The following is a 26,580-nucleotide window of genomic DNA, read 5'->3' as shown; positions in this document are numbered from 1 at the left end:
TGTTCTAAGCCTTCTCTGTGTTAAGTGCAATATGTTTACAGTTCAGCAATTTGGAGTGTTTTATTTATTATTTTAAACTGTTTTTTAATCTATCTTTTTACTCTTTCTGTTTTTTAAAACGCTTGTTGTGGTAATGCCCTAAGAATGTTTTCATGACACAAGACAGATAGTATATTTTGTGGTAAAAAATAAAAATAGATTGTTCTAGTGAAATCTTTCCTTGTGAATTTGAGTAATGTGCATACTATGTTCATACTGTGTGTGTGTATGTGTGTGTGTGTGTGTGTATAATGAACATTTGGTGTATTCCGTCTACATTCTTAGAAGGATGTGCGTTGTCACAGTGTGACAAAATGTTAGTTGTGTGATAAATATCGAAATCGGTCAATATAGAAAACCTAATCGTGAAAACATTTTTGGCCGTATCGCCCAGCTCTAGGTTAGAGGCACATATTTGAAGTAGCTCTGTGGCAAGTGAGTTGAGTTTATTTAACGATTTATTTTGACAGAGGAACACTAATACAGAAAAGATGTAAATAACTTTATTTAATAATATGTGTAAGCTTTTTTGCTTGTTTTATTGTAATACAGTACTATAGCCTCACCAAGCATGGTGAGAGTTTCCCCCTGCTTTAATTTAACCTGTGTGGGTAAGTCTTGAAGCATAGAGTTCAGGGCTCTTGGCCATTCCCGTGTTAATGAATAATCTTAATGAATGTCTGTAGCTCTGAGCACACAAATGCAGTGCCTCAATATACCATGCTGGATATTTTCTCAGGCGCTTAGATGACTTTAAATTCTCATGCATCCTTTTTAGCTTCAGAAATAGCCTGTGGGGATCTTTGTCGTGAGCAGTAGTTGCAATGGCATGTGTCTGCATTTTTGTTCCCCTGTATCAGTCTGATTGGATAGGTTTTCTCCACAGGAAATATGCCGACTGAAAGGCTGATGACACTCTCCACTATGGGTCACATCACAAAGTCGTTTGTTGTCTGTATAAAGCTGAACAAATTTGTCTAGACAGTAGCCTTGCAATGCAAACTGTGAAGCAGTCAGAGCTATATAATACTTGAAGGTTTTTGGGCAGCAGCTTACTATTCTTCAGTGGCCTCTGAACTTAAAGCAAGATTGTGTGTTAGACTGTCACTTCCAAAGTTTTGATTTTACTGCATGTCTCTTGTTTTAGAAAATAATGGTTACTAAGAGAGTTCACATATGCAGCTGTAATATATGTATATTTACATTAATACCTTCTTTTCCTCCTAGATACACTTCAGAATTGGAAAGAACCATACTAAAATGTACGGTGACTTTAGATGCTTTATCCTTCATAGTAGCTAAGTACCTCATTAAAATGCTGTTTATCTGTGAATAGGTCTTTTCTCTGTAAGTACAACTACACTACTGTAGTTGATATTGGTTGGGACTCTAGGAGACAGCATTGAGCAGAATGACATTAGGCTTGTGTGGCTGCTCCAGAGCACCATATTCAGTGCAGTTCTGTAGAGATTATACAGGTGACCGTCTGTGAGGAGTGTTCTTCCTGTGTCTGCATGGGTTTCCTCCAATTTTCCAAAAACACACGTTGGTATGTGGATTGGTGACTCAAGTGTCCGTAGATGCAAGTGTGTGTTGCCCTTTGAAGGAGTGGCGCCCTCTCCAGGGTGTGTTGCTGCCTTGCCCCCAGTGATTCCAGGTAGGCTCTGGACCCACTGCAAATGGATAAGGGGTTAAAGATTATGGATGAAAGAATGATGGATAGACTGATTAAAAAAACATGCCTTTTAATTATTTTATTACAAGAGTTAAATTAGTTAAAGTATTACAGATTTTGTGTTGTTTAAATAGCAAAAATCGAGATTCCATTTTTGGTTTTCCAGTGTGCAGAGAAGCTTTGTGGTCATTCTAACATATGAGCAGATAGAGACACTCCTCAAAATCTAGAGCTTCTTACGCAAATGTTTCCTGTCCGAGAGGGCGTGAAGTTGGCACGGCACTTTTACAGATGGACTTACTCAGTTATTCACTCAGAACAGAATGGTCCACATTTCTACAGGCCACTACTGATTATGAGAACTGATGGATAGCAAACTGCAGTCAGGAGTTATCAAAGTCCTCCATGTGAAAGGATGAAAAATGGTAATGTTCTCTTTCGAACAGTGTCCTAGTGTACACAAGCTAAATGTCAACATGCTCAAAGCCAAAAGTCTGCTGGAGGAGTATTAAAAACCCATAACACTAGGTTATGGAGCTATGGAACTGTGGAATTGTGTTCTGTGGAGTGATGGAGCACATTTCAATTTTTTTTTTTTTTGCATAAGCTGGAGTGAGGTTTGTGATCCAGAACTAAACCCTCACAGCAATGATTCAGCAGTTTAAAGCCTTCACAGATGGGTAGAGTCTGGTACTTCAGCAAGGGGGACAAACTACCTCTTAATGTCCTTAGTTTTAAGATAAATGTTGAATAAATAAGTGTCCAACAACCTTTGGCCATGTGGTGATTGTTTCAGAAAAACACAAACATTCAAATCTCTCAAAACTGTTTCTCTCAAGTGTCCTTTCTCATTAGCACCAGTTCTCTCTGTGAAACAGCAACAGTTCCAAAATTCATCTCAGTATGAAGCAGATGTACAACTTAAGGTTAATATTTATTTTCAAATTCATTTTCATTTGTCTATAAAAAGTCACAGTTTATAGTGGTGGGCTGTTTGAGATGTATCCTCAGTGGTAAAAAGAGCTTATATAGCAGCAGTGCTTCTCTTTGTGACAATCCCCAGCTCTTGCATGTGATTCTGTATCTGTTTCCTGTTTTTACCCATTTGTTCCTGGAAGAATTCCTCGAATAAACCTCTTCTGTGTCCAAAATCACTCAAACTATCACCTGAGGCTGGAGTCTGTAACACATCTCGATAAGTATTTGGATCTGGGGTTTTTTGCTGGGTGGAAACCAAGGGGAAGCACATTCCTTAGTTCAAATAGTGTTCTAGCCACACGCTGCAGCTGTCAACAAGTGCCCCCGCATAAATGATTTACCTCAGTACAGCTGGGGAATAGCCAAATAATGGCCACGTCAACCTGCACCTCTTGGCAGTGGTCCACACAGACCTAGACCCAGTGCACAACAAAAACTTGACTCCTGAAACCTGCGGCTGATTCTGTGTGACTGTTTGCAGCTTTAGGAAGTGTGGACCTGCAGAGGTTTGGGGCCTGATCCAGGAACACAGAACGCCAGCCTGGTATTAATAAAAATAAAGAAAAACAGAAACACAGTTGGATGATGCACTTGGCATATTAACAGCGGGCCATTAAAAAGTTTAATACATCTAAAACAATATTTCAACATGTAAATGTTTATTATTAGTAATTTGATTATAATCAACTCATAGCTTTTCTTTCTTTATTTAAAATTTAGAAATCATATTTCCTAGGTAACATTTACACTTGTGTTATGGCTTTTTACATTTATAAAAGGTATAGTTATTGACTAAGTAGATTAAAAATCTCTTTTATTATTATGTGAAATTTCAATGTTTACATATTTTTAATATGAAACATCTGAATTGTCGCTATTAAGACAGCATTATTTAATGAAATATTATACAAACAAGATCAATTCTAGATCAAATACAGATCATTAGTGTAAACTGCTGGACACTATCTCTCACACAACAGCCAGAACCTGTGGATAAAAAGCTATGTGCACACGCATTCTGACATTTGCTGGAATAGCTGCCACTGCTTCTCTTGCCAAATGTGCTTTCTCAAAAGTGTTTACAAGTTACACTTGATTCACTTCAGGAAACATTTTGGTTAAGTAGAGAGCTACTCAGTGTCTGGTCAGGCACATTGTAAATGCGTGATTTCTTTTGTCTTAGTTTGCCAGAGGCATTGTATTCAAGCTATTTTATTTGTTTGTTTGTTTGTTTATTTATTTATAATTTATTTATTTTACTAGCCTCTTTTTCCTGGTACCATTGCCTCCTGAACACGATGGAGGAAAACTACTTGAATTAAATCCCCAAAGGTTTGTAGGAAGGTGAGATTTTCTGTGAAAGATAAGCCTTATCTGTGTACCTTGTAAAAACCAAGCAGATTCTGATAAATGATTCTGATTGTAAACTTGATTGCAGCTTGAACACATTTCGCAGATCTTTCTTTAACAGAATAAGCATATCTGCCTGTTACATTTATGCCTTATTATTTTTGTGACATTGACAACATGGACAGTGTCAGAAGTGGTAGGTTGTATCTGTGTACATTGAATGTTAACTGATTATCCATGTTATATATTGTGCAACTTTCATTATGTAATCATCTAATTACATGTAATAATATAGCAGAATAAAGTGAAACTCTTGATTTCAGAGATTTAAGAAGCCATGGTCCCAAAGTCCAGAATAAAGAGGGCCACATGTTACCATTACATATCTCCCTCTGTGGGAGTTACTCTGCTGTTGGAAAGTGCCCTGAGGACTGTGCCAATTTTTAGCTTCTGCTGACTCTGTAGGGTTAATGATTTGTCAGTGCAGTGATCTAACATCGTCTTGTTTTGTGCTGTTTGTCCATATCTGCCCTTTAGTGATTGAATGAAATTACTTCATTTTGTGTTTTGCTTGATTTCACAGCATGAAATTTAATTGTGCTGGTTTTGCTACAACCCTGTTCAGCTATGTCTTACTTTTAAAGCACCTTTGATTAAAATAAAATTGTAGTGTTCTCATAAAGTATGGCAATGCTAAGTATGCAATTTTTTGTGCTAGTTTGGATTGTTGCCAAGGCTCATTATCAGGGCAGGGTTTTGTTCTTCAGTGGTTATGTTGCAGTGTGGCCTTACTGCAGTGTACAAACCCCTCCAGAATAATTACCCTCCTGTTTCTGTGTAAATTATTATTATTATTATTCATTCATTCATTCATTATCTGTACCCTTATCCAGTTCAGGGTCGCGGTGGGTCCAGAGCCTACCTAGAATCATTGGGCGCAAGGCGGGAATACACCCTGGAGGGGGCGCCAGTCCTTCACAGGGCAACACACACTCTCACATTCACTCAATGTGTGTTTTTGGACTGTGGGAGGAAATCGGAGCACCTGGAGGAAACCCATGCAGACACAGGGAGAACACACCAACTCCTCACTGACAGTCACCTGGAGCGGGAATCGAACCCACAACCTCCAGGACCCTGGAGCTGTGTGACTGCGACACTACCTGCTGCGCCACCGTGCCGTTTTATTATTATTATTATTATTATTATTATTATGTGTCCCACAGTTAATCCAGCTTGGCCCTCTTTTTTTTTTCACTGTTGATTAAGTTCAGTGAAGCTCTTCTAAGCAGACCTTCCTCAGTGTGTATCTTAGGGCATTTCTAGTCTCTGCTGTAGCTTTAACTCATGTCCTTCCTAATCTTAAAACCAACTATGGCCACTGCTTCTGCAAGAGTTGGAGATAAAGCTGTGTCCTCAAATGTTTTCTTAGAGGTGTCACGGACATTGTGTTCCCCTCTAAAAGACACAAACATTTACACAAGTGACTTTTCCAAACACTGCTTAGTTGCCTTATACATTTCCTTCTCCTAAACTGGCTAAAGAAGTTTAGACATGTGGAAAGGGAATTTTTGTGCTGTAGTGTACGCCTCTTGTGCAGCTCATTTTCTGCAGTCATGTGAATACTGCTGTTTTGCACTTATTTGCTCAGCAGAACCTCCAGTAGAGTGTGTAGAACACAGATGTAAATCAAAATTGAATATATTACATTTTCTCTTCACTGACAAATCCTAGATTTCCTTCATTGATGAGAAGGTAATTGTCTGCTTTCTGTCTTCAGACACGAATGGAGATGTGCTGAAATGGAAAAGTACAGTTTGTGTAATCTTCCTGAAATTCAGTTTGATGATTCATAGGACGTTCAGAATGTCATAGCAGTGCTTTTCAGAGCTTTTCTTTCTCATCAGTAAAGGCCCTGTTCCATTGTCCGGAGACATGTCATTAAAAAAAGATGAGGGAACGGGGCTTTAATAAAAGAAGGGCAGAATCCTTCACGCCTGATGCATGGTGACAGTGCTGACGGTTGTATGGAGTGATTTAAACAGACGGCAGATATTCCAGACAAATTGTCAGCTCCGCTCAGTGTTTCAGATGGAGAACATATTCAGTGTGAGTGTGTCACTCTCTTCTGAGGGAGACATCGGGGGAATTTTATGTTAGGAACAATTTGGCTTGGTGCACTGACTTGTTTGACTAACCATGCATTGACATGGAGAGAAGTATGATGGAATTGACAGTGTGCAACAAATCCATATCTTATCAAAATTAAGCATGTATCAATCAGTGTGATGGTGGATCATAGATAGCAAATGTTTTGATGATTTTTGTTTGTAAATATTTGTACATAGGTAACATATTGAAGAAAATCTGTCACATTCGTGGTACCTTTTTGCTGTCACTGTGGTGTTACCCTCAAGGCGACATATTCTGTACTTTTAGTACTTTTAGGGGAACATAACTGTAATACAGGAGGTCCTCGGGTTACGTCAGTCCCAAGTTACGATGTTTCGTGGTTACGACACATCTCCCATTTACTGTATAAAGCCTTGTTACGTAAACGTAAAAGTCATAACGCAAACTTCGTGTTTGGTGTGCGCGGTGGAAGAATACACGGTTACGCGGCTCGGGACCGAGGAGGACAAGTGTTAGGATTTGATAAGTGCTTACAGTATGTTATTTACGTGCAGTATGTACATATGTTCCGACTTACACCGAAAATCGGTTTACGACGCGACGTAGAAATGGATCAACGTCGTAAGTCCAGGACCCCCTGTAATATATTCTATATTTATTGTAGATTTTTTTTTACTTTTTTAAGCCTCATTTAATCTTCAGGATGTTTTTTGGTGTTTTATTTTACACAGTTCTATATAATGCAAGCTTACAAATATTAATCATTTCTTCTGGAGAAGAGAATATAATGTAACCTAATTTTACAGAACACAACTGGACCTTAACCCTTTAAAGCCTGACACATGAAATAATAATACAATAAAACTGATTTTTTTTGAAAATCACACATTATGTGGCCCTTTAACTAAGTCCTAATGTGGTTAATTTTTTAATTTTGGATCATATATATTTTGCAACATATTTAGCCATTTAACAATATATATTTTTTCTTTAATTAGTCTTTCATTTAGTTCACTGCATCATTTAAAACTGTTCTTTAGACTTCTTTAAAAGGTTTTTCTTAATTTTGGTTCATTTTAATTAAACAATGAATAACAAATGCTTGTCTTTGTTCTTCAGAACTTCTCAGGAAAACATTGAGCCGATGAGAAACACTGCTCCAGAGGTCCTTGACCTTTGAGTACTCTGTTCTTCATTCCGACCTTTTCACATTTCATATACTTGTGGTAATAGAAACACCAAAACCACAAAGGCTCTTTTTTGTTGATCTGCACAACAATGTTTCCATATTTAGAGAAACTACAGTTGTTTCTGATACTGTCTGAACCTTGGCTTGAAGTATGAGGTCATTCAGCAGACCTCCCACACACATCATCATCTTCCTCTGAATCTCTCTCAGAATTTACGTTGACAAATGTGCCAACACATTTTGCACATAAAGACATTTGGAAAACTAAAAATACATTTTTGCTTCATAAAAATACTTTGCAAATTTGTCTAAATGTGTTTTGCTGCTGTAAAGAACCGATTGTGTTTTCTGAATATTCATCATAATTAATGAGCATGTGGCAGGTAGAATACACTACATCTATGAAATGGAACAAAAATGCTTAGTTTTGCTATAAGTAACATCATACACATTATACCCGTAATTGCTTCAGTTTAGCGAAAGAGTAGCCTTAAGATTTTCTTGTGTTTTTTCATGGTGATAGAAGCAAATTTGTAATGTTTTGGTAAATATATGGAAATGCTTCCACTTCATTCACAGTTCAGTAGAGAACTCCGAACACTCGCTCCAAAGGGATGGAAGTTTGTTTCTGTATTTCTTTTCATTAGATGATTAAAGAGCCACCTCCAAAGGTCATGTATCATATTTGATACGTTTGGCTTTAAAGGGTTAAACCACTGTTGTACCTTTTGAAAAGTACATTCCCACTGTTTGTACCTTTTAATGGCAATGTACCTGTACAGTCATTTTCTTCCTTTGTGATAAATATGTACATTGTGGTAATGCAGCTGTCACAACCTCCAATGTGACGGATAGCAGAGAACCACAAGAAATGGAAAATGACTTTAAACCTTACAAATATGTTGTATCATTGTTTGAAAGTGAAATAAATTGGAACAGGTTTGGTACAAAATTCTGACTATTAATGCAGTGTATTAGCAAATGAGTTACAAACCATTTCCATTTTATATATATATGACTCTTTTTTTTTTGTATTTTGTTTCCTATGACTGTTTATTCATAGAAATCAATGACTGCCCATTAGATCCTATTAGGGTGGATTTTTGAGGAAGTAGATTGTCTGTGGTAATCAGTATTATTATGCCAGTGTGACAGAAGAGTTTAATGGAGTAGGCTATTCCTTTTACAACTCTACCACAAACATATCTTATATTAGCTCATGGAATACATTTGAGGTAATGGGAAAATTGTGTAAATTTAAAGTGGCAGTATAGAACTACAGTAGACTATATCGTATTACAGCATAATAATCCAACTCTATCAGATGGAGATCAGAGTGTTTTGCATTTCATTGCATCAGTTAGTCTAATTTGCATATTAAACTGACATTATCATGAAAGCTAAAATCCAAGACCTTTGCCTAACCCCAGAAACACAGACGTGTCCTCTGCGGCTGTGTGTGTGCTGTGTTCTCTCTGCAGTTACGCATTGCTTCTATCAAGCTAATTAACCTCTTTATGTGAAGGATGAGAGTGAGTGATTGTTAAGCCATCATCGACTTGACCGTACCTCCTTGGCCAGTGAAGCATCGCCTGATGGCTGACCGGTAAAGATCTGACCTTTTCCACAGTGCTGCAGGATTGAGCTAGTGTGCTGTGTGATGCCTGCCGTGCTGCGTTTATCTCCATACGGTCTGGCTGATTTGTGCACAAAGAGCAGTACAAACTGTCAGCCCCACCTCAGTTTACTCAATAAATGGCTTACGACAAGAGAGTTTTCATCCGCCTTCCATTTAAACATCGCATTAGTACAAATGAATAACGGATATAACGAACAATCTTTTTAGCTGTTATTTTAGTGCCTAAAATTGAGCAAGTATTTTTATAATATGAGAGAACTGTTCATGTAGCGCTCACATATTTTGGGACTGGTAGCTCACAGAGAGATTTAGTTGCACCAGGATGGCTTGACATGTTAGATTTTATCACATGGCTTTTACTAGCAAAATTTTGCTTTTTCTGCGCTCTCCCTGTCAGCATTTGACAGCACCCGATAATAATGACAGAAGGTGTGGCCATAGACTATATTACTGCCATAATGCACCACCTTTCTTTTGGCTTTAAAACACTATTTTAATATGCTATTGAATGCTGGTTGTTTAATATTGTATGACGTTTCCAATGCAAAGGTTACAAAATATTTGTCAGTCAGAAGTGATTCCTCTGTGACATCACATCAAAGAACCTTTTACATGCTTTTTACATGAATATTTATTAGTTTATGTTCTTTCTTGAGTGTCCATACTTCTAAGATTGACAGACATTACTGGACCCAGGGTGCACCAAACCTTTCCTTAATGTTCACTTGTGTATTTAAGGTCTTTTCCTTATCTCTGTTTTATCCCTTAAGGTATCATTTAAAGTTCATTAAACCGTGGCACAAAACACCTTAGCAACCAAATTAAGGAAAATATCTTAAGGCACTTCTGATACTGTCTTAACTACAACATGGTCGACTTTATGGTGATAAAGGAACATATCCTGAGGAGAATGTTTCACGACCTGGATGACGAGCAGCTGATTCTAAATTATAGATTTCATCAGCAGTCAATCCAAGATTTGTTTAATCGTCTTGAGTTGGATCACGCTACTTTCAGCAGCTGTGCTCTTCCTGCTGCAATGCAGTTAATGATTGCTCTCCGATTTTTTGCTACAGGATCCTTCCAGTCAGTAGTAGGCGAGGTATTTCATGTCAATAAGTCAACAGTGTGCCGCATTATTCAGAGTTTCAAAGGCCCTCGCCCCGTCTGCTTTTATTGTATTCCTCCAGAAGTATTATCTTTTCCTCCTCTGACCAGTGTGGTTTTCTTTTGTTCCATTATTATTTTTTCTAAAAAGTCTGTGAGCTGGTACAAGAGAGACAATAACAGGTATCACAGCAAGTGCATGTAAACAATGGTTTCCATGGAAACAATTGAATTTTACTCCCTTAAATATGTTGAGGTAAGGAAATCTTTTAAGGGATATTGTACAACACCCTTAAGCTTTAAGTGTCAAACTTAAGATCTTTTGTGCAACCGGCTCATGGAACTTTTGTACACTGTAAAGTTAAGTGTCATATAGTTTTTTGCTGTTATGTCACTTGCGGCTAGGAAACAGATTCTGTAAACTGTTTTTAGACGAGGTTAGTTGTAGCACTGATCTGTATAAATGAAATCGAATTGAATGCTGTGTTTACTAACGTTATTAAACATGTTCTAGAGTTGGTCCCCTTTATGATCAGAGATTGTAAATTTGGATAATGTCATTCTAAGAAACCTGGAAGTAGATTTGCTTAATGTCCAAAATATTAGTGCGTCTATAGTAGTGATCCACCCCCCACTGCCCCTGCAGAACCTTTGTAAGTCTTTGATTACATCACTAGAAAGAGGAAGAAATTAAATAGGAAAGGAATAGGAAATAAAAGGATTTTTTCCCAGTTATAGCTGATTTTAAGCAAAGAATGTAACAGTAAAATGTGTTTTGCCAACATACCAATGTCCCTGTCTAGATAATGAGTGTTTTTTTTTCAGTAGACACACTATTTATTAGGTCTCATGCTGTCATGTCCCTCAAGCTGCTGCTGCTACAAAATGCCAGGTTGAATGTTGTGGTTTTCTTTCTCATGCTGCCTATGATATTGTTACTTCAGATGATTTAAGTCTCAGAAGGAATAGTCTCTCCCAGTGGTAAATTTTATTGAGAGAACCTGTGCTCTTTTAATAGGGTAGATTGGACTCTGTTATTTATTAAAAAAGAGGGTTAAACCTGAATACATGAATAACAGCTAGTACATTTTTATGCAGTTCCTATTGATTTATGTGACTTTCCCTTCAGCTTTTTTTGACAGTCTGAGCGTTCCTTTGGGGAAAGTTTCACACCACTTTGTTCCAAGTCTCTGTGCTGACAGTAACAGTTATTTTGATTTATTGAAGACTGTTTACAAGAAACTACAAAGCTGTGCCTCCAGAGTTTGTCTGCCTTCGTTAGGCTTGGCATGTCTCGCTGTGTCGTTTAGGATGCCATTAGAGGGATTTGCTGAATGTGGAGGGAAGTCATGGCTTCGTCGTCTTTAATGGGATTGGGGTTTCACTCCTCTCTGGTTCTGATAAATGATTTTTGCAGCAAACACTAATATATATATATATATATATATATATATATATATATATATATATATATATATATATATATATATAAAACATGTCTGGCCATGCAGTGCAATATATTGGAAGGTCAAGGTCCTAAATGACAGAACACATCTTGAGGTTTCACCACAGTCTGTGCTCTCCATTTCACTTGTAATATTAAATTTATTCTGTAATTCTTTGGATACTCTTGTGTATTACACCCCAATTATGGAAATATATGAAGAAGCAGGTTTTGCCTGCTACAAGTCTGGTGATGATATGAATTCTGGGGCAGTGTTAAAGAAGCTTTTCAGGGCCTCAGTAGCTTTCAGCAAAATGAACCAAGTCACAGTCATTAGTGACGTAATCTTAGAAGCTTCATGAACATGGGCCTGCACTTATTCTGAGAACTTCATCTTGAGGTAAGTATCTCCCATGTAATCTAGTTTCCATTGGGTAGGGGTCCATGTACCAGGATCTGTTGAAATCCATAATATGTATTGATATCAGCAATACATATTTATATAGATTTTTTGACACAAGCTTTGCAAAGCGGTAGGTGCTCAGAACTCTATGCAGATATAGTATATAGACAATGTTTGTGTACATTTGCCCAGTATTTCCTCTGAAGCATAGGATATTAATCAGTAGTTTGTCCTCCCAGTCTCTACTTTTCTAGGAGGGCTTTACTTTAGATATTAGAACATTGATGTAAGAATTTGATTGGGTTCTGTCATATAAACCGTAGTGAAGTCGTTGGTTGAGTAGTTCTAGATCACAAACAGCACTCAAACTCATCCCTCATGTATTGTATGCTGCTTCACTCCAGAACACTGTTCCAATGTTCATAACTTTTTTAACCCTTAAGCTTATATTTGGCGTTGGGCTTACTTGCCTTGGGCTAATGTGCAGCTGCTAAAGTTAATATAATATTATAATTAAATGCATGTATGAGTGGTGAGGTCCAGATTTCACAGTAATTTTAACTGCTATTTTTAGCTCTTTCTTGTGCATGTTTTATAGGCCAATTAATTCACGTTGTACAGTATAACCATGTTATTATTCTAATAGGAGTTTATACTGCAAAAAAACAACAACAATATATAATTGAAATAAAAAAAAGCTTTCTTGTCAACAAGGAAAATAATCCAGTTTCTGTCGTTAATACTTTCTTGTAAAAAAAACAACAACAAATAAATAAATAAAAATAGCTTTGTGTTTTGTTGTGTTGCACCCGTCTCCCCCCATCTCCCCTCCTGTAAGATCACAGGACACACACACATTCTCACTAGGTTACTCTGAACTCTGACAGTAAGACTTTGGGGTCCTGCTAAGCTCACGTCATCTATTGTCATGGCAACAGCATTTTGAGGCCTTCAGCAGGTGTCACAATGCACCAGTTCACTAATTAAACCTCTCTCCTTCAGACCAAGAAAGGCTTGGGGACATGCAAAGGGTATTCTTTTTATTTGTTTATTTCCTGACCTCACACCACAGCAGCAGTGCAGAGCACCTGAGAGGAGCCCAGTCCTACAAGCGACGAAACAATACTTCAGTCAGCACTAATTTAATGACCACTGCTGAGTAATTACATTTTAAAAGAGATGAATTTCAAACGTGAGGAGTACAGTGTGGCCATACAGAAATGTTAGCTTGCTGTGAGGGTTCCAGAGGCAAAGCCTTTTGTTTGGGCAAATGAGAAAACCTGGGAAAGGTGCAAATTACAGGCAAATAAAGCCTACAGTGATTAAAGAATACAGTTCATTAAAGAATTGTGATATTACACTTACAGTTTGCACAGTAGAATATGATGCAACTCATGTAAAAAGCATCCTTGTGAAAGATGATGGCTGTCTACTTTCCACCAGATTGCATTTACATAATAATTAATACTTAATTAATCAGATTCATCTAGCTGTCAGTACATTAGTAGTATGTTTGAGCTAAATCTAGCTAAACCAAAGACCTGTTTGAGTTAGCCTTCTTTGATGCACATATGCTTCTTCCTTTTCTTTTGATTTCCCAGACCCTTTATTAGTTCTGTTAAAATAATGAGATCTTTCATTTAGTCACTGTTATTAAGACTCTTTTTTAAATATCCTCCAGTCTAAGGGACAGTTGGGCTCAGTTGACTGGAAACCATTCGGAAATGTATATTCTCTTAATTCATTACATGATGCGATATGCTGCAACCTACACTGATGGTATCTTTAGCAAGCAATAATGCTTCACTGTTTGTCGCCTTATATCTCTTCCTCAATCACTGAGTGGTTGCTGCATGAAATGATAATGCTTATCTGCAGATCTGTCAAGGTTGTGAGTTGCATCACCATGAAATGAAACTTTCCTTTGTCGTCGGGTATGAACAAGCCCAGTCGTTTTTTTTTTCTTTTTTGTCTTCTGTTTTGTTATCCCTCCCCCACACACACACTTTTTGAGTTTTTGCTCAGAATTCTGCACGATAAATAGCTGATTATCTGCTGAGGAACATCATCTGGGGAAGACTCGTTGACTTTATCCCTGACAAATTGCCTGTGATTTTTCAGCCCAAGATGGATGGCACTCTTGTCTTTCAGAGTGCAGTCATTTTGTTTGATTGATTGCTATTTAAATCAGCAATTTTGGCTTTATTTATTAGGCCTGGATCAGCATATGTGTCCAGCTCATTTTTATTGTCTGTCATGTGTCCCTGATCCGAGGCAGAAAGTTTTGCAGCAGCACTCCACTGGGAATATTCCCAGCATGCAAATGGAGCTCTGGTTTTAAAGAAGCCCTACAATAAATCAGTAGTGGATTCACCGTGGAGCTCTGAAGCACTTGCAGCGACATTTAGCTTCTAAGTGAGCTTCACGGCTTAAATCAGTTTAGCAGCCACACTTGGTTCAGTGTAGACCTATCTGGAGGTTAAAGAGTAGCATTTCCCCCAAACTGAGATGTGTTAAATCTCATTAACCAGAGGCAAATCAGGAGACCCCAAGGATGGTAAGAAAGAAAAGCAGAGAAAAAGCCCACCTCCTGCGGGAAGTTCAGCACGCTAATAGAACAGTGAGCCTTCAAGACATAGTGTGATGTGATTGGGTGGCTCAGAATGTGTAGGGGACATTTATCACTGTGACACAGCACACTGACTCTCTTTGTTTGATTGGGTAAATTAGTGCGAGCTAATTTGCTTCCTCTGCAGAATCCTTTGCTGGGTTTTTCTTGTGTTAATTAGGCTGTAGAACTGTTTGGTATGCCACATGTATGTCAGGCCAAGGTGCAAGGAATAAGAGCGGTGTCATTGTTATTCATTGCCTGTGCTGGGAAAAGTATGAATATTTTTGTCAAGTATGACCTGCTGTTCATGAACTCCTTCATTGCGCTGTCAAATTGAGCATATAAATTAAAACCAAGGCAATAATCATCACTTCATTCCATATAGAACAGCTCTAATAGAACTTGGATCCAAACTCATTAATATGCTTAATCAAATTTTAAGAAAACCCCATTCGTATTTATTATACTAAGTGATTTATAAAGTTGGTCATGGGCTCTGAAAGATGCATTGCGCTTGTCAAGTCAGATGAAATCTGTCCAGCTGTTTTAAATTAGCCATCATCTGGTCGTATGACAAAGCCATTGCTGTCTAGTCATTTTTCCAAAACAGAGCTGTATAAATACAGCCTGAATATTACACGGGGAGGTGTGGTAATGGAATTATTACTGCTCTTTCTCAATGATTTTACTCCTCTGAATCTGCCTGTAGATTTAGTCTACAGTTTAATAGTCATTTTTATAACAGGCACATAGGGCTGATAGTATTCCGGTGCCACGCCAGATCTCTGGTGTACTGACATGGTTGCCGGGAAAAAAAAAATCAGGTTCACCCAGTGATTTGACAGATCTCTTGAACGGAGAGGTCAACCACACCAACAATAGACCTACTAGACAATAAGCCAATCAGAAATAGGGTAGGGGCGTGTTATACGGTTTACTTTTACTTTTAGAAGCTACTTTAATATAGGCTTGTATTGGGCTTTTTCATCTCATGTGTGAATGTTGTCCATTTATTTCCACAAAATTTACCAGAATCTATCATTTAATGGGTTATTAAAATAAAATTCCCAGGGGAGCATACCCCTGGATCCTTCTTGACAATAATGATGATCAGGGTTATACACAGGCTGTTTATATATATATGGGGTGTTAAAAGTGTGTCGCATACATAGCGCCCCTGCCATGCCTCCCAGGCATGGAAAAAAGTTCTCAGGAATTTTTTCCACTATCAGCCCTGGGCACACTCCCTGGTCCCTTTCAAAAGACTGTGGGAAATGTAAAGACCGGGAACTGTATAGATAAACCTGGATTATAGAAATCAAGTGCCATATTGGTATATCATTGTTATATTATCGAAAGCACTTTCCATGTTTGGATGTTTCCATGTTCCATATCTGTGTGTATTTTCCTTCCTTAAATAAATGAGATATCTTCCTTAATGAGATGTCTTATGTAGTCTTAAAAGGCTGTGTGAAAAAATTCATATATATATATATATATATATATATATATATATATATATATATATATATATATATATATATTTTTTTTTTTGTAAATGGCTTGTACTTCTTAATATGCTTTTTCTAAGTATATGGTGTGAAGCCTACTGGGAAATTGTTGAAATGTGATCCTTAGCTTATAACCTGAAAGTGTACAGGTCACTCTTATCAAACAATAAATAATGTGTGCATGCGACAATTTTATGAGGAATATACAAACTAATAAGTGTGCTTTTCATTTAGGAAACTAAAGTCCGTGAGCAGCTGGGTGTGGCTAACATGGTGGGGAAGATGGAGAACAGGATACTGACAGTGGTCACTGGTCCAGACATGGTCAACATTACCTACTTAAACTTCATGGCTTTCCAAGATGAAGTAGCCAAGGTAATTAACTTATATACATGATACATACATGAGAATTCTTAACTAAGTCAGTTATCAGAGAGGATCATTAGTTTGTCATGACAGAAACTAATGAATGGAAACATTTTAAAATTTTCTATAACTGAGTAAAAATATACATGGCATGATGTAGGTGTCCTGTATAAGAAGCATTTCATGGCTCACCTTTATTGTATATTCCATAATTTATTGACATTTTATTGGAGCTGTATACTGTATTTGTCGGAAGAAATATACTGTTCAGAATGTGAATGTTCAGCTGTAACACAAAAACCACAGAGTGCCACAGATCAGCTATAATATTAATAACAATGAGGTGAAGTGAATAACATGAATGATCACATTAACATGGGTAGGCTACATAGGAAGCAAGTCCAAAACCACCTGCATTTGTACGAGAGGATCAAAAATGGACCATGGTGCAGTGCGTGCATGCCACTTACTTGAGAAAGCAATGGCACTAGGATGCACTAATGGAAGAAAACCTGCCTTGCACCCAATGATTCCAGGTAGCCTCCAGACCCACCGCGACACTGAACTGGATAAGCGGTTACAGATAATGAATGAATGACTGCATACATTTAAATGAAAATATAAGTAAAACAAAATGCTGGCTTGGCCTCTACATTCCCTGTATCTCAGTATAGTTAAACAGCTGTGGGATGTGCTGGAAAAACAAATATAATCCATGCAATACCCACTTTGCAACATTCAGGATTGCCGCTAATGTCTTGCTGCGAAATACCACAGGACAGCTCCAGAGATCTTGTGGAGTCCATGTTTTAATGTTGTGGCAGTATTGAATGAGGCCTACAAAATATTAGGTTAGTAGTTTTAATTTTATGGCTGATCTGTGTATACTGATTCATTTGTTATCAGACTTTACACAGTGCACTAAGACCCTCCACATTCTCACCTAGTTTACTCTGACACACTCATGATGCCACTTTATTATGAGATGACTGAAAAGTCTACAATTAACATTAATTTTAAATGAATCTTATTTTAAATTATTACTGTCTGTGTTTATGCCTGATAATGTTTATAGGAATGGGCTGAAGAGCTTTTCAGCTTGGCTTCGAACCTTCTGGCCCAAAACCTGTCCCGAGAGTCATGTTTAGAGAAAGTGTGAGTATGCTTTGTATTTGCAGTATATTTGCAATTTCCAGATGTTGTTTGTTATCTACTGTAACTATTCCTCTGAAATAGAGATTCTGCATTTTCTAAATGTGTTCTTTATACTTACTGTATCTACCAGTCCCTTCAGCACCATTTCAGTTCATCTAGTAGAACTTTTCTCCCCTAAAATAATAATAATAAATACTATACAATAGGAGCTTCCACAATGTGCAGTAAAATTTCATAAATCAATACTTGGCCCACAGGCGAAAAGATTGGCGCTTAGGACTTGTGGCCCCAAAGCAAGCTGTTTTTATTTTTTTAGAGCCTGTGATGAACAGCAGCAGCATTTAATCAATGCCAAACAGAAAGCACTTCTAGCAGTGTATTAATCTCCCATTGTGTTTTTTATGGTTGCAGTGTTGTACATACATACAAGATGTTTTAGTTCTGACTTTGGTTGCTTGTTTTCTTTTCTACCAGAGTTTTAGATATTTTTCAGTGAACTGGCAAAAAGACCATGGAGGCTAAGTAGCATTAAAATTTCAGCTGTGTTTTTATCTATATGTAGTTTAGTTCAGATGACCCATTGTAAAATTATGTTGCTCTTTTAATGGCAACAGAAATCATTTTGTTGTTATTAGTCAGATATGACATGTGCATTTTCAGATTTGCATTTGAGTGGTTCCACAAAGTGAACAGTATGTCGTCTTTTCATTAGGAATTCAGACTGGTTGTCTGTAGCATGTCCAAAGACAAGGTGATGCAGGCCACCGTGAAAATAGTCAAAAGAAATGAGTTGAATCGCCAAACTTTTTGTTTTAATATTAAATAAGAAGGAAATAAGTTATTTACATACAGAAGAATAAATACCCTGCCTCAAATTGTAACAGTGTAGTAAGAACATTTTATATTTGAAACTACTGCTCTGTATATTGCTACATACATTCTCATGCCATCACTGCAACGAGTTCAAAAGTCGGACATTCAGACATATGTTTTCCATGGCCAAGATAGTCTTATAATAGTCAGAGCGTTTTTCAACTTAACTGTCCTCTGCTCTGAACCACCCTTCCTGAGAATCAAGGCAGAAAATGTTTGCGTTCTAGAAGAGCTTACTGGGGAATTTCCTGAATATTTCATGGGGAATCTGTGAATCAGCTGAGCAGTGCAGGAAGTCTAGCGAGGTTCTTAAAGACCAACATTACAAAACTCTTCTTCTAGAACCTTAGAAGGTGTCACCTGAGAGGAAAACTACTGACAGTTTTCAAAGAACTACACAATTCAGTTTGCTAAATAGTTACTTATAAATAGAAATACACTACACCAGCCACAATATTTTTTCTTTGATGATTACCAGTTAATAATACAAGCAAAGATGTCAATGTATTAGCTCCATATTGATTAAGTTTTTAGCTAGTACTGTCTTCTGATTGGAAAGCAGATTATTTAATGGTGAGGACCACCTGAAATTTACTACCACGTTCTCAGAAAAAGAAAAATGCAGGATATATATTTTGTATGAGGAAAAGTATTGCAGTGTCAGGTTTTTGCCATATCTGTTGGCTCTTTGTCAAATAGTGCTAATTAAAGTGGGTTTTAAAGATCTTCTGTAGGTAAACATGCTTATAAATGACATATGCCCCTCAGCATCCCACTGTGACTTTGGTTAGAACTTCAAGGAGGTCCAGTCAAAGCTGTAGATTGACACCAAAATTGCAAAGGTTTTGTGGCATATTCCGCAACTGCTTTGTTTCTGAGCCACTTTTCTTGACTTTGCCTGAATCACTCCCACTGTCCTTTGCTCAACTCTAATCAAAGAAAAATGCACAGAGCCACAGCAGAAGCATGTAATCATCCATTTAGCAGCTCCCATGCTATTAGAAGGGGGAGCGGGTGGCTGGGCATTTACTCGGGTCTGGAAAGCAGCTGCATAGCAACAGCAGCAGTTCAGATGTCCTTGTGCCACAGAGCAGATTTGTCTGGTCACTCAGTGGGTGGCCATCGGTGGAGGAGGCGTGATGGAGTCAGTGGTGTTAGGGACCCTTTCCCCCGGTGGCTGACTATTACCAGACTTTGGCCTTAAATGATATAACACTGATGAGGTCAACTGCTTAATTGACGTTAATTATTTGCAAAAAGCTACTTATCACCGAGTGCAAAATGACAGCTCATGTATGCAGGCTTATTTTTAGTGTGGTAGCTGCGTACCTACCTCCGCATTCTCCACTGACAATGCAAAACATCCTGGGATTGTGGAGCAATGCATGAAATGTAAATATGTACAAACACACACCCCACACACCCAAAGATACTCACACACAAGCTATAATTAGAAACACATTGGGGCAGTTCTGTATAGTCATGGAGACACACACACACACACATTTTGACAGAAGGCTTATTGATTACAGGCAAATGATGCTTGCCCATTTTCATGCATATGAATGAGCAAAATGTCAGTGATATTTATAATGGTGTACTAATGAATGCATCCACAATTCATGCTTTTGTTCCAGTGATAGGCTGGAATATTTTCACTCACAATAAGTGAAAGGGTGTTTTTATATTATTTTTTTGCAGATATACTAGACTATTGCTGCAGCTCACTCCTGAAGGAGGTATTCCTGTCAAAAAGTGAGTAAAATCCACTGCTCATTCATCATTGTAAATAATATTTACATTTATATGTATCTTCAGTAATTGAATGGTTTAATTGTTTGCTCAATATTCCATTTAGTTTATCAGCTGAGACATGTTTGCTGTCTCAGATTGTATGGGAGATAGCTAACAGTGCTTACAAACCCTAGAACTTTCTCCACCCATGCCCCTGTCACTTGTTCAACAGTTGTCCTTCCTTGGACAATTTTGGTATGTACTACTCACTCCAAAAACTACTCACAGTTCCTGCCACCTTGGTAATAATCTGACCCAGACATCTTCCCATCACAAAGTCATGCAGATAACATTTTCCTGCTTCCAACACATTAACTTCAAGAACTGACTCTTCAGTTGTGTCCTATAACCTGACGCTTGACATTTGCCATTTTAATGAGAGGTATATGAGTGTTATTCACTTGACTTGTAAGTGGTTTTACTGTTGTAAAGTTGCACAGACATTAAGAACATTATGAATTACTGTGAACTATAAAATTGAACACATTTTGACCGTGAAGCTTAACAAAGCAGGCATATGTCTTCAGATCTTAAATTCAGGATAAATAAATCTATATGAAAAGCAGCAACAGATATAGTTATCATAATCTCTGGCATCCTTCTGTTATTTGACCATGCGGATTTCAGCAGAACATCTGTTATCTACAGTAGCTGCATTGCAATATTCAGCTACATGGTGAAATTTGTGTAACTTCCTCTCTGTTGCTGCAAGAATTCAAAGGTATCAAAGACAGAGTTTGTTTGTCCATCTTTTAGCTGTCTGTGTATTAGTTATTACGCTTAATTTTGTGGGGAAAAACCTGTTGAAATTAAGAATCAGGTAGAATTGAGTCCAACTTTTTCTGCATTTGCCATGATCTACATTGAATGCCCTTCATAAATTGTTTGATGTTGTGTCCTAATAGTGTCTGCTTTGTTCTAGTATCTTCCGGGTATTTTCAGCAGACAGGAAGAGGGTGGAAAATGCTTTGGAGATCTGTGGGCTTCCATCTGGAAGAGTAAGCTCTGTCTCATGTCTGTCAATGCACCATGATTCTCTCTCGGTTTGTTCACTGCACCAGAGGTTCTGTAACTTGGTAGTTTAAAAGTTCAGCTTCAATTCTGAGAACAAGAGATTATTGTAATTTACGTTTAATCAGAATACGTCAGACATCACAAAAGTATATTGAAGAATTGTATATTCAAAGGAAACATTTTTTATAATGGTGAATTTTTAGAATCATAATGTGACCTTGCTTTAAAATTACAGAATGATACATTATTTCTATGACACAAAAAGTCTTTCTGTTTGTGAATATTATAGGAAATAAAACCAAATATTCCTGGAACACCTTGCCACTGAGAACCAGGCTACAAATGCAAGACTAGTGTAACCTGTAGTTGAGCAGAGTCTGAGCAGTTTGTGAATGAATCAGTTTAAAAAGATGTCATCATTACACAGTGAAACAACTATTTAATTTCAGAAAACATTAATTTATTCCAGTTTTCCTTATCATAATGGTAATAAAATTGGCCTGGTGGACATTTTTGTGACATAGTTTTTTATGCACAACAATTTTTTGCATTTGAGACAGTAAAGATGTAATCTAGGCAGTAAACATATAAAGACACTATAATAAATACAAATATGGTATTTGTACAATATTTGTATGTATGGACTTCTATAAACCTTATTTTTTCATCACAATGAATGTCCATATGTGACATTTTAGATTTATTTCGTTCCATTTGTTCTCAGGGCATGTGTGATCACAAATCTGCAGAACTGTTCAAGACACACAAATCTGCCTTTAATCTGAATTTTTAAATGTGGACTTTGGATATTGGAGAATGCAGTTTTTAAAACATAGTACAGGAAATGGCTGTTTAAAAATAACTAGTAATGTCATTTTTAGTTCTGTGGCATATTTCTCATACATCACACTCAGTTTAGTAATTTGTCACACGCAAGTTAAGACTTTTGTTTCGATCACTGGTGTAACTGACAATGAGCACTCTACTTATTCACAGAAAGGGTTGCGCCCCCACACTGAATAAATTGTAGCAAACAGATTATTTAAATACACAACCACACTCATTCACAAAATAGAGGCAGCCTGTTCATAATTACATACTTAGCAACAGGCGCAAGCAGTGTATTGCTGTGGTAGAGGCCAGCTGGGATTTGTTGTTGTTGTTGCTGCAATGTGTAATTAATTAGAGCTAAATGTTGACAAAGGTTAACAATTCCTCAAATCTTCCTTTAACCTCTCTCTCTCTCCATCTCTCTCTCTCTCTCTCTCTCTCTCTCCTTGCCTCCCTTTCTCAGTTTGAATATAGTTTCTTATATATTATTAATGAATGTAAACACATGGCTATTTGAAGAGATTTTTCCAATGAGTAATCGGCCTTTGAAAACATGAAACATGGAGCATTTAAACAAGCTATGCCCTGCTCACTTTTTTTGGCTGAGAAAATTTTAACTGACATTTTACATTCAACACACGGTAATAATTTCAAATGAAAAGGCATTTCTTACAGTCATATATTACAACAAACACATTAGGCATGTCAAATTTCCTAGTGAGCTGCCTTGCCCTCTATAACCTTCACAGAGGACCTGGACATGTCCTCTTTTTAAGACTTAAAAAATGTCAAAAAAGACATCCAGGAAATTTGTTTTTCTAGAGCTTACATAGAATTTCGAGAAGCGTTTCGTTCACAAACTAGTCCCGCCCTCCCCTACTCCGTTTGGTTCGCTTGAGTGAGAAGGGGGCGTGGTGAAGTAGCCTAAAATCTTTATTGGTTACCATTATTGGTCGATAACCTTCTCTGTAAACATTTAATTGGTCAGTCTGCCAGTCAGTAGTCCTTGTTTACGTCAGGCAAAGCTCATGTACCTACCCTCATTTCGAGCAGCTATGCCGAAACGTAAATGTAAGTTCTTGGATGAATTAAAAAAGAAATTCCCATGTTTTCCCATGTGTAATAACGGTGTAAAGGACCTAAAAGCACACATGGGTTCAGCTAAGCATACAACGGCAGCGAGTGGCGAGAGCTCCTCTTTCTCTCTATGCATGTGTATATCTATCTTTACTCTGCTCACATTCCAGCCCACTTAATAATAACCTCTAAACTCACTCAGTCACTATAACTAACCTGTTAGAGCTTAGCCCTGTTCCTTAACAAGTAAGGGGAATTCCACTGACATTTCAGAATAATCAAATCTTTAAGAAAAGTTAATCTCATTCAGACTGGATTAATTTAAAATGTTTTGCGTTACTGAAGCTTTCCCCCAAACCTCTCCTATTTTGTTACTTTTTTAAGAGTTTGTGCAAACTTTATACAAGAAATGAATGTAAAATTCAGCATCTCCATGTCTTCTGTTATCACAACAACAATCTCAGAATCAGACTTTTTTAAAATTTATTTATTATTGTTCTGCTCTATTTGTCCAATTGGGTCCATGAATTTATGCTGTAAATTGTACATCAAAATTAATCAGACCAAGCCAACTGTCTTGTTTTAGTAAGCCTGGACCTACTGTAGCCTGACAGAAGAAACTTAACGTTGTCCTCTCTGCTCACTTTGTTTGTTTGTGCAGTATAAACTCCAGAGACTGTTATGCATCATAATCCTAGGAGATCAGCAGTTTCTGACACTAAACACACTCAGTGTGGCACAGACAACCATGTCACAGTTAAAATCACTTTCTTATCATATTTTTCCCATTCTGGTGCTTGGTGTGAGCATAATGATTGGATTATGGTATGACTCTGTGGGTGTCCAGGTATTCTTGTTACTTATTAAGGAAAAGAAGGAAAGCAATAGCACATTTCAATCCACTGATCACAGCCTCTTCATTGTCAGCTAAGAATAAAGGATAGTCTGTATCAGTCACTGCTGACAGATGACTGGAGAGGGCAACACCATGGTGCTTATTGTGAAGTGAGAAATTGCATCATTCTTAGTGAGTAATGGAAGGGTTTTAGTGACACATCTCATTTGCTTCTCTGCTGTTCATTAACTTCATTGTTTGCTGAAGAGAGATGTGTAATTATTCCCTTCTTCCCCAATAGATCCCCAAAAGTTTCTTACACGTCTTTTGCCATAATATTCTGCTCTGCTTAACATTGGGAGTTACTGCTGTGTTACTGTATAGTAATACTCACTGTGATTGGATGGTAAAAAATGATAATTAAACATAAATATTTAGTTAACTTGCCTTACCATTTGGTCAGAATTGTGTGCCTAAATGTAGAGATATAACTAATGTACATGCTGTATATAAACTGGACATCTGGCTGGTTATTCAAGCAGTGACAAAACATGTCCAAATGTATTTTTAGACTGTTTCACTGTGTCAAAACTGCTGAGGGCTGCAGGTTGTCTGGTCCAGTTACCTGGCTGACCACTCAGTTCTCTTTTCCTCTTCTTTTATGAGGATGTATTAGACAGCTCTTCCTCATTTAAGACTGTCGTTGCTGTCATTCTTACACGATCATTATCTTTAATGAACCCCGTCTCTGTAGACCCTTTGTCTTTAATAACCACCGGTCCATGTAATTGGCCGTGTTGAGTTCTTCTTCTTTATATGGGTTGATATTTCTCATCTTTTTTCTTCCGATTATGTTAAGTGCAAATGAATCAGTGCAGATGATTGAAAAATAATTTACAACTTCATGTTCAATAACAGTCGCTCATTTATGGTGGTTATATATATATAATATTTATATATATATATATATATATATATATATATATATATATATATATATATTGTTTCTCTCCCCATGCAGAATGACACAATCTCCCTGCAACAATTCACACCAGATATATACAGAGTGTTCCTCAATAACATCTGTCCCAGGAAGGACATCGATACCATCTTCTCAGAAATGTAAGTCCCCTTCATGCTGCATGCTGAGTCCAGGGTTTTGATGGAAATGGTTGTTTCAATCTCTCCAGGGGAAAGAAAAGCTGGTCTTCTGGAAGCTCAGGTAGTTCTAGAAAGAAACACAGCCATTCCAGGCACAGCATCCTTGCAAATTAAACTCATAAATCAAATGGAGTTTTGGACGAGCAACATGATAAGAGTGAGTCATAAGCTAGGGAGTATGACCAATTGGAAAAGACAAGGATATTAAACACCTCTAATTGGACCTCATGTATCTTTAACAAGTCCTCATGCCCTAATGCAGATCTATTAAATGTTGACTTCCAGATTAAAATAGTCATTTACTCTTCAATCAGCTCATTCCCAGTACTTAATGTCTCTTTGCACCTCTTTAGTTTTCCTGTCCACCTGAACAGTGAACAGTGTGGTCACATGACATTGCCTCTAGTCATACTCTTATCTGCAGTGGAAAATAGCAATGTTTGTATTAACTGAACCAAAAGAAGTTCAAGGAGGAGGGAAAAAAATGCATTCACATTTACACAGAGTGCCTGCTGCTGCATTAAAATCTCTCTCTCTCTCTCTCTCTCTCTCTCTCTCTCTCTCTCTCTCTCTATCTATCTATCTATCTATCAATCTATCTATAGTGGTGCTAAGAGTAGGCCATACCTCACAGTGGAGCAGATAACAGACTTCATCAACAATAAGCAGCGAGACCCTCGACTAAATGAGATTCTCTACCCACCCCTGAAGCCTGAGCAGGTGCAGGCATTGGTGGAAAAGTATGAGCCTGACACCATGCTCTCCCAGCGGGGTGAGAGACGCTGCATGTTTTAAAAAAAATTCACAACACTTCTCTTGGCAAATACCAAGACATACCTGTTTTCTGATGTTTGTTTCTTTAGTTTAGCACTAGACGGACAAAATTAAGGCTTCAGATTATCAGCTGTAATAATTCAGTATACACTATGGAAACCCCTTATAATGAATGATTATACTCCAGTTTTTATCCACCAGTTCATGGAATAAGAAATCCAGTTGTGCTATACTTTGCTTTTATAACCTCTATAAATAAAATCTTAAAACAAACGGCACACTCTGAAGCAGCTGCAGCCTAGGTTTACCATGCTTAGTCCCAAGTGTCAGCTACAGGAGTATTAAACCCACCAGGATTGGGCTGTATACCAGGAACAGTACATCAAATCAGAGCCTGATCTCACTATTGCTTTTGTGAACGCTATTAAATCACAGATATGTCCAACATCTGGTGCAAAGGCTTTACAGAATAGTAGAGGCTGTTACAGCCACAAAGATGGACAAATTGCCTTAATTTCAGAAGAAATGTTGAATGAGCAGGTGTTCACAAACTTTCTTTTCTTTTCTTTTGCCAGTCATCCCTTGGTAGCTCGTAAAAAACACTACTTATTCATGAGTGAA

The 26,580-nt window shown here is 37.5% G+C and overlaps 1 protein-coding gene across 2 annotated transcripts in view; it reads left to right on the top strand.

Moving 5' to 3' along the window:
• Positions 1–26,580, top strand: part of plcb1l (phospholipase C beta 1-like) — a 125,657-nt gene that overhangs the window by 52,165 nt on the left and 46,912 nt on the right. For both annotated transcript variants that reach the window (XM_066676509.1, XM_066676510.1), the window contains 6 exons: positions 16,314–16,454; positions 17,521–17,600; positions 20,175–20,228; positions 21,190–21,265; positions 25,046–25,146; positions 25,791–25,957. In XM_066676509.1, the coding sequence (XP_066532606.1) occupies positions 16,314–16,454; positions 17,521–17,600; positions 20,175–20,228; positions 21,190–21,265; positions 25,046–25,146; positions 25,791–25,957 (619 nt within the window). The remainder of the gene's footprint in view (positions 1–16,313; positions 16,455–17,520; positions 17,601–20,174; positions 20,229–21,189; positions 21,266–25,045; positions 25,147–25,790; positions 25,958–26,580) is intronic.

This window comes from Hoplias malabaricus, chromosome 7 (genome assembly GCF_029633855.1).
Source record: "Hoplias malabaricus isolate fHopMal1 chromosome 7, fHopMal1.hap1, whole genome shotgun sequence".
NCBI classification, from domain to species: domain Eukaryota; kingdom Metazoa; phylum Chordata; class Actinopteri; order Characiformes; family Erythrinidae; genus Hoplias; species Hoplias malabaricus.
This window is presented reverse-complemented; position numbering and strand designations above follow the sequence as displayed.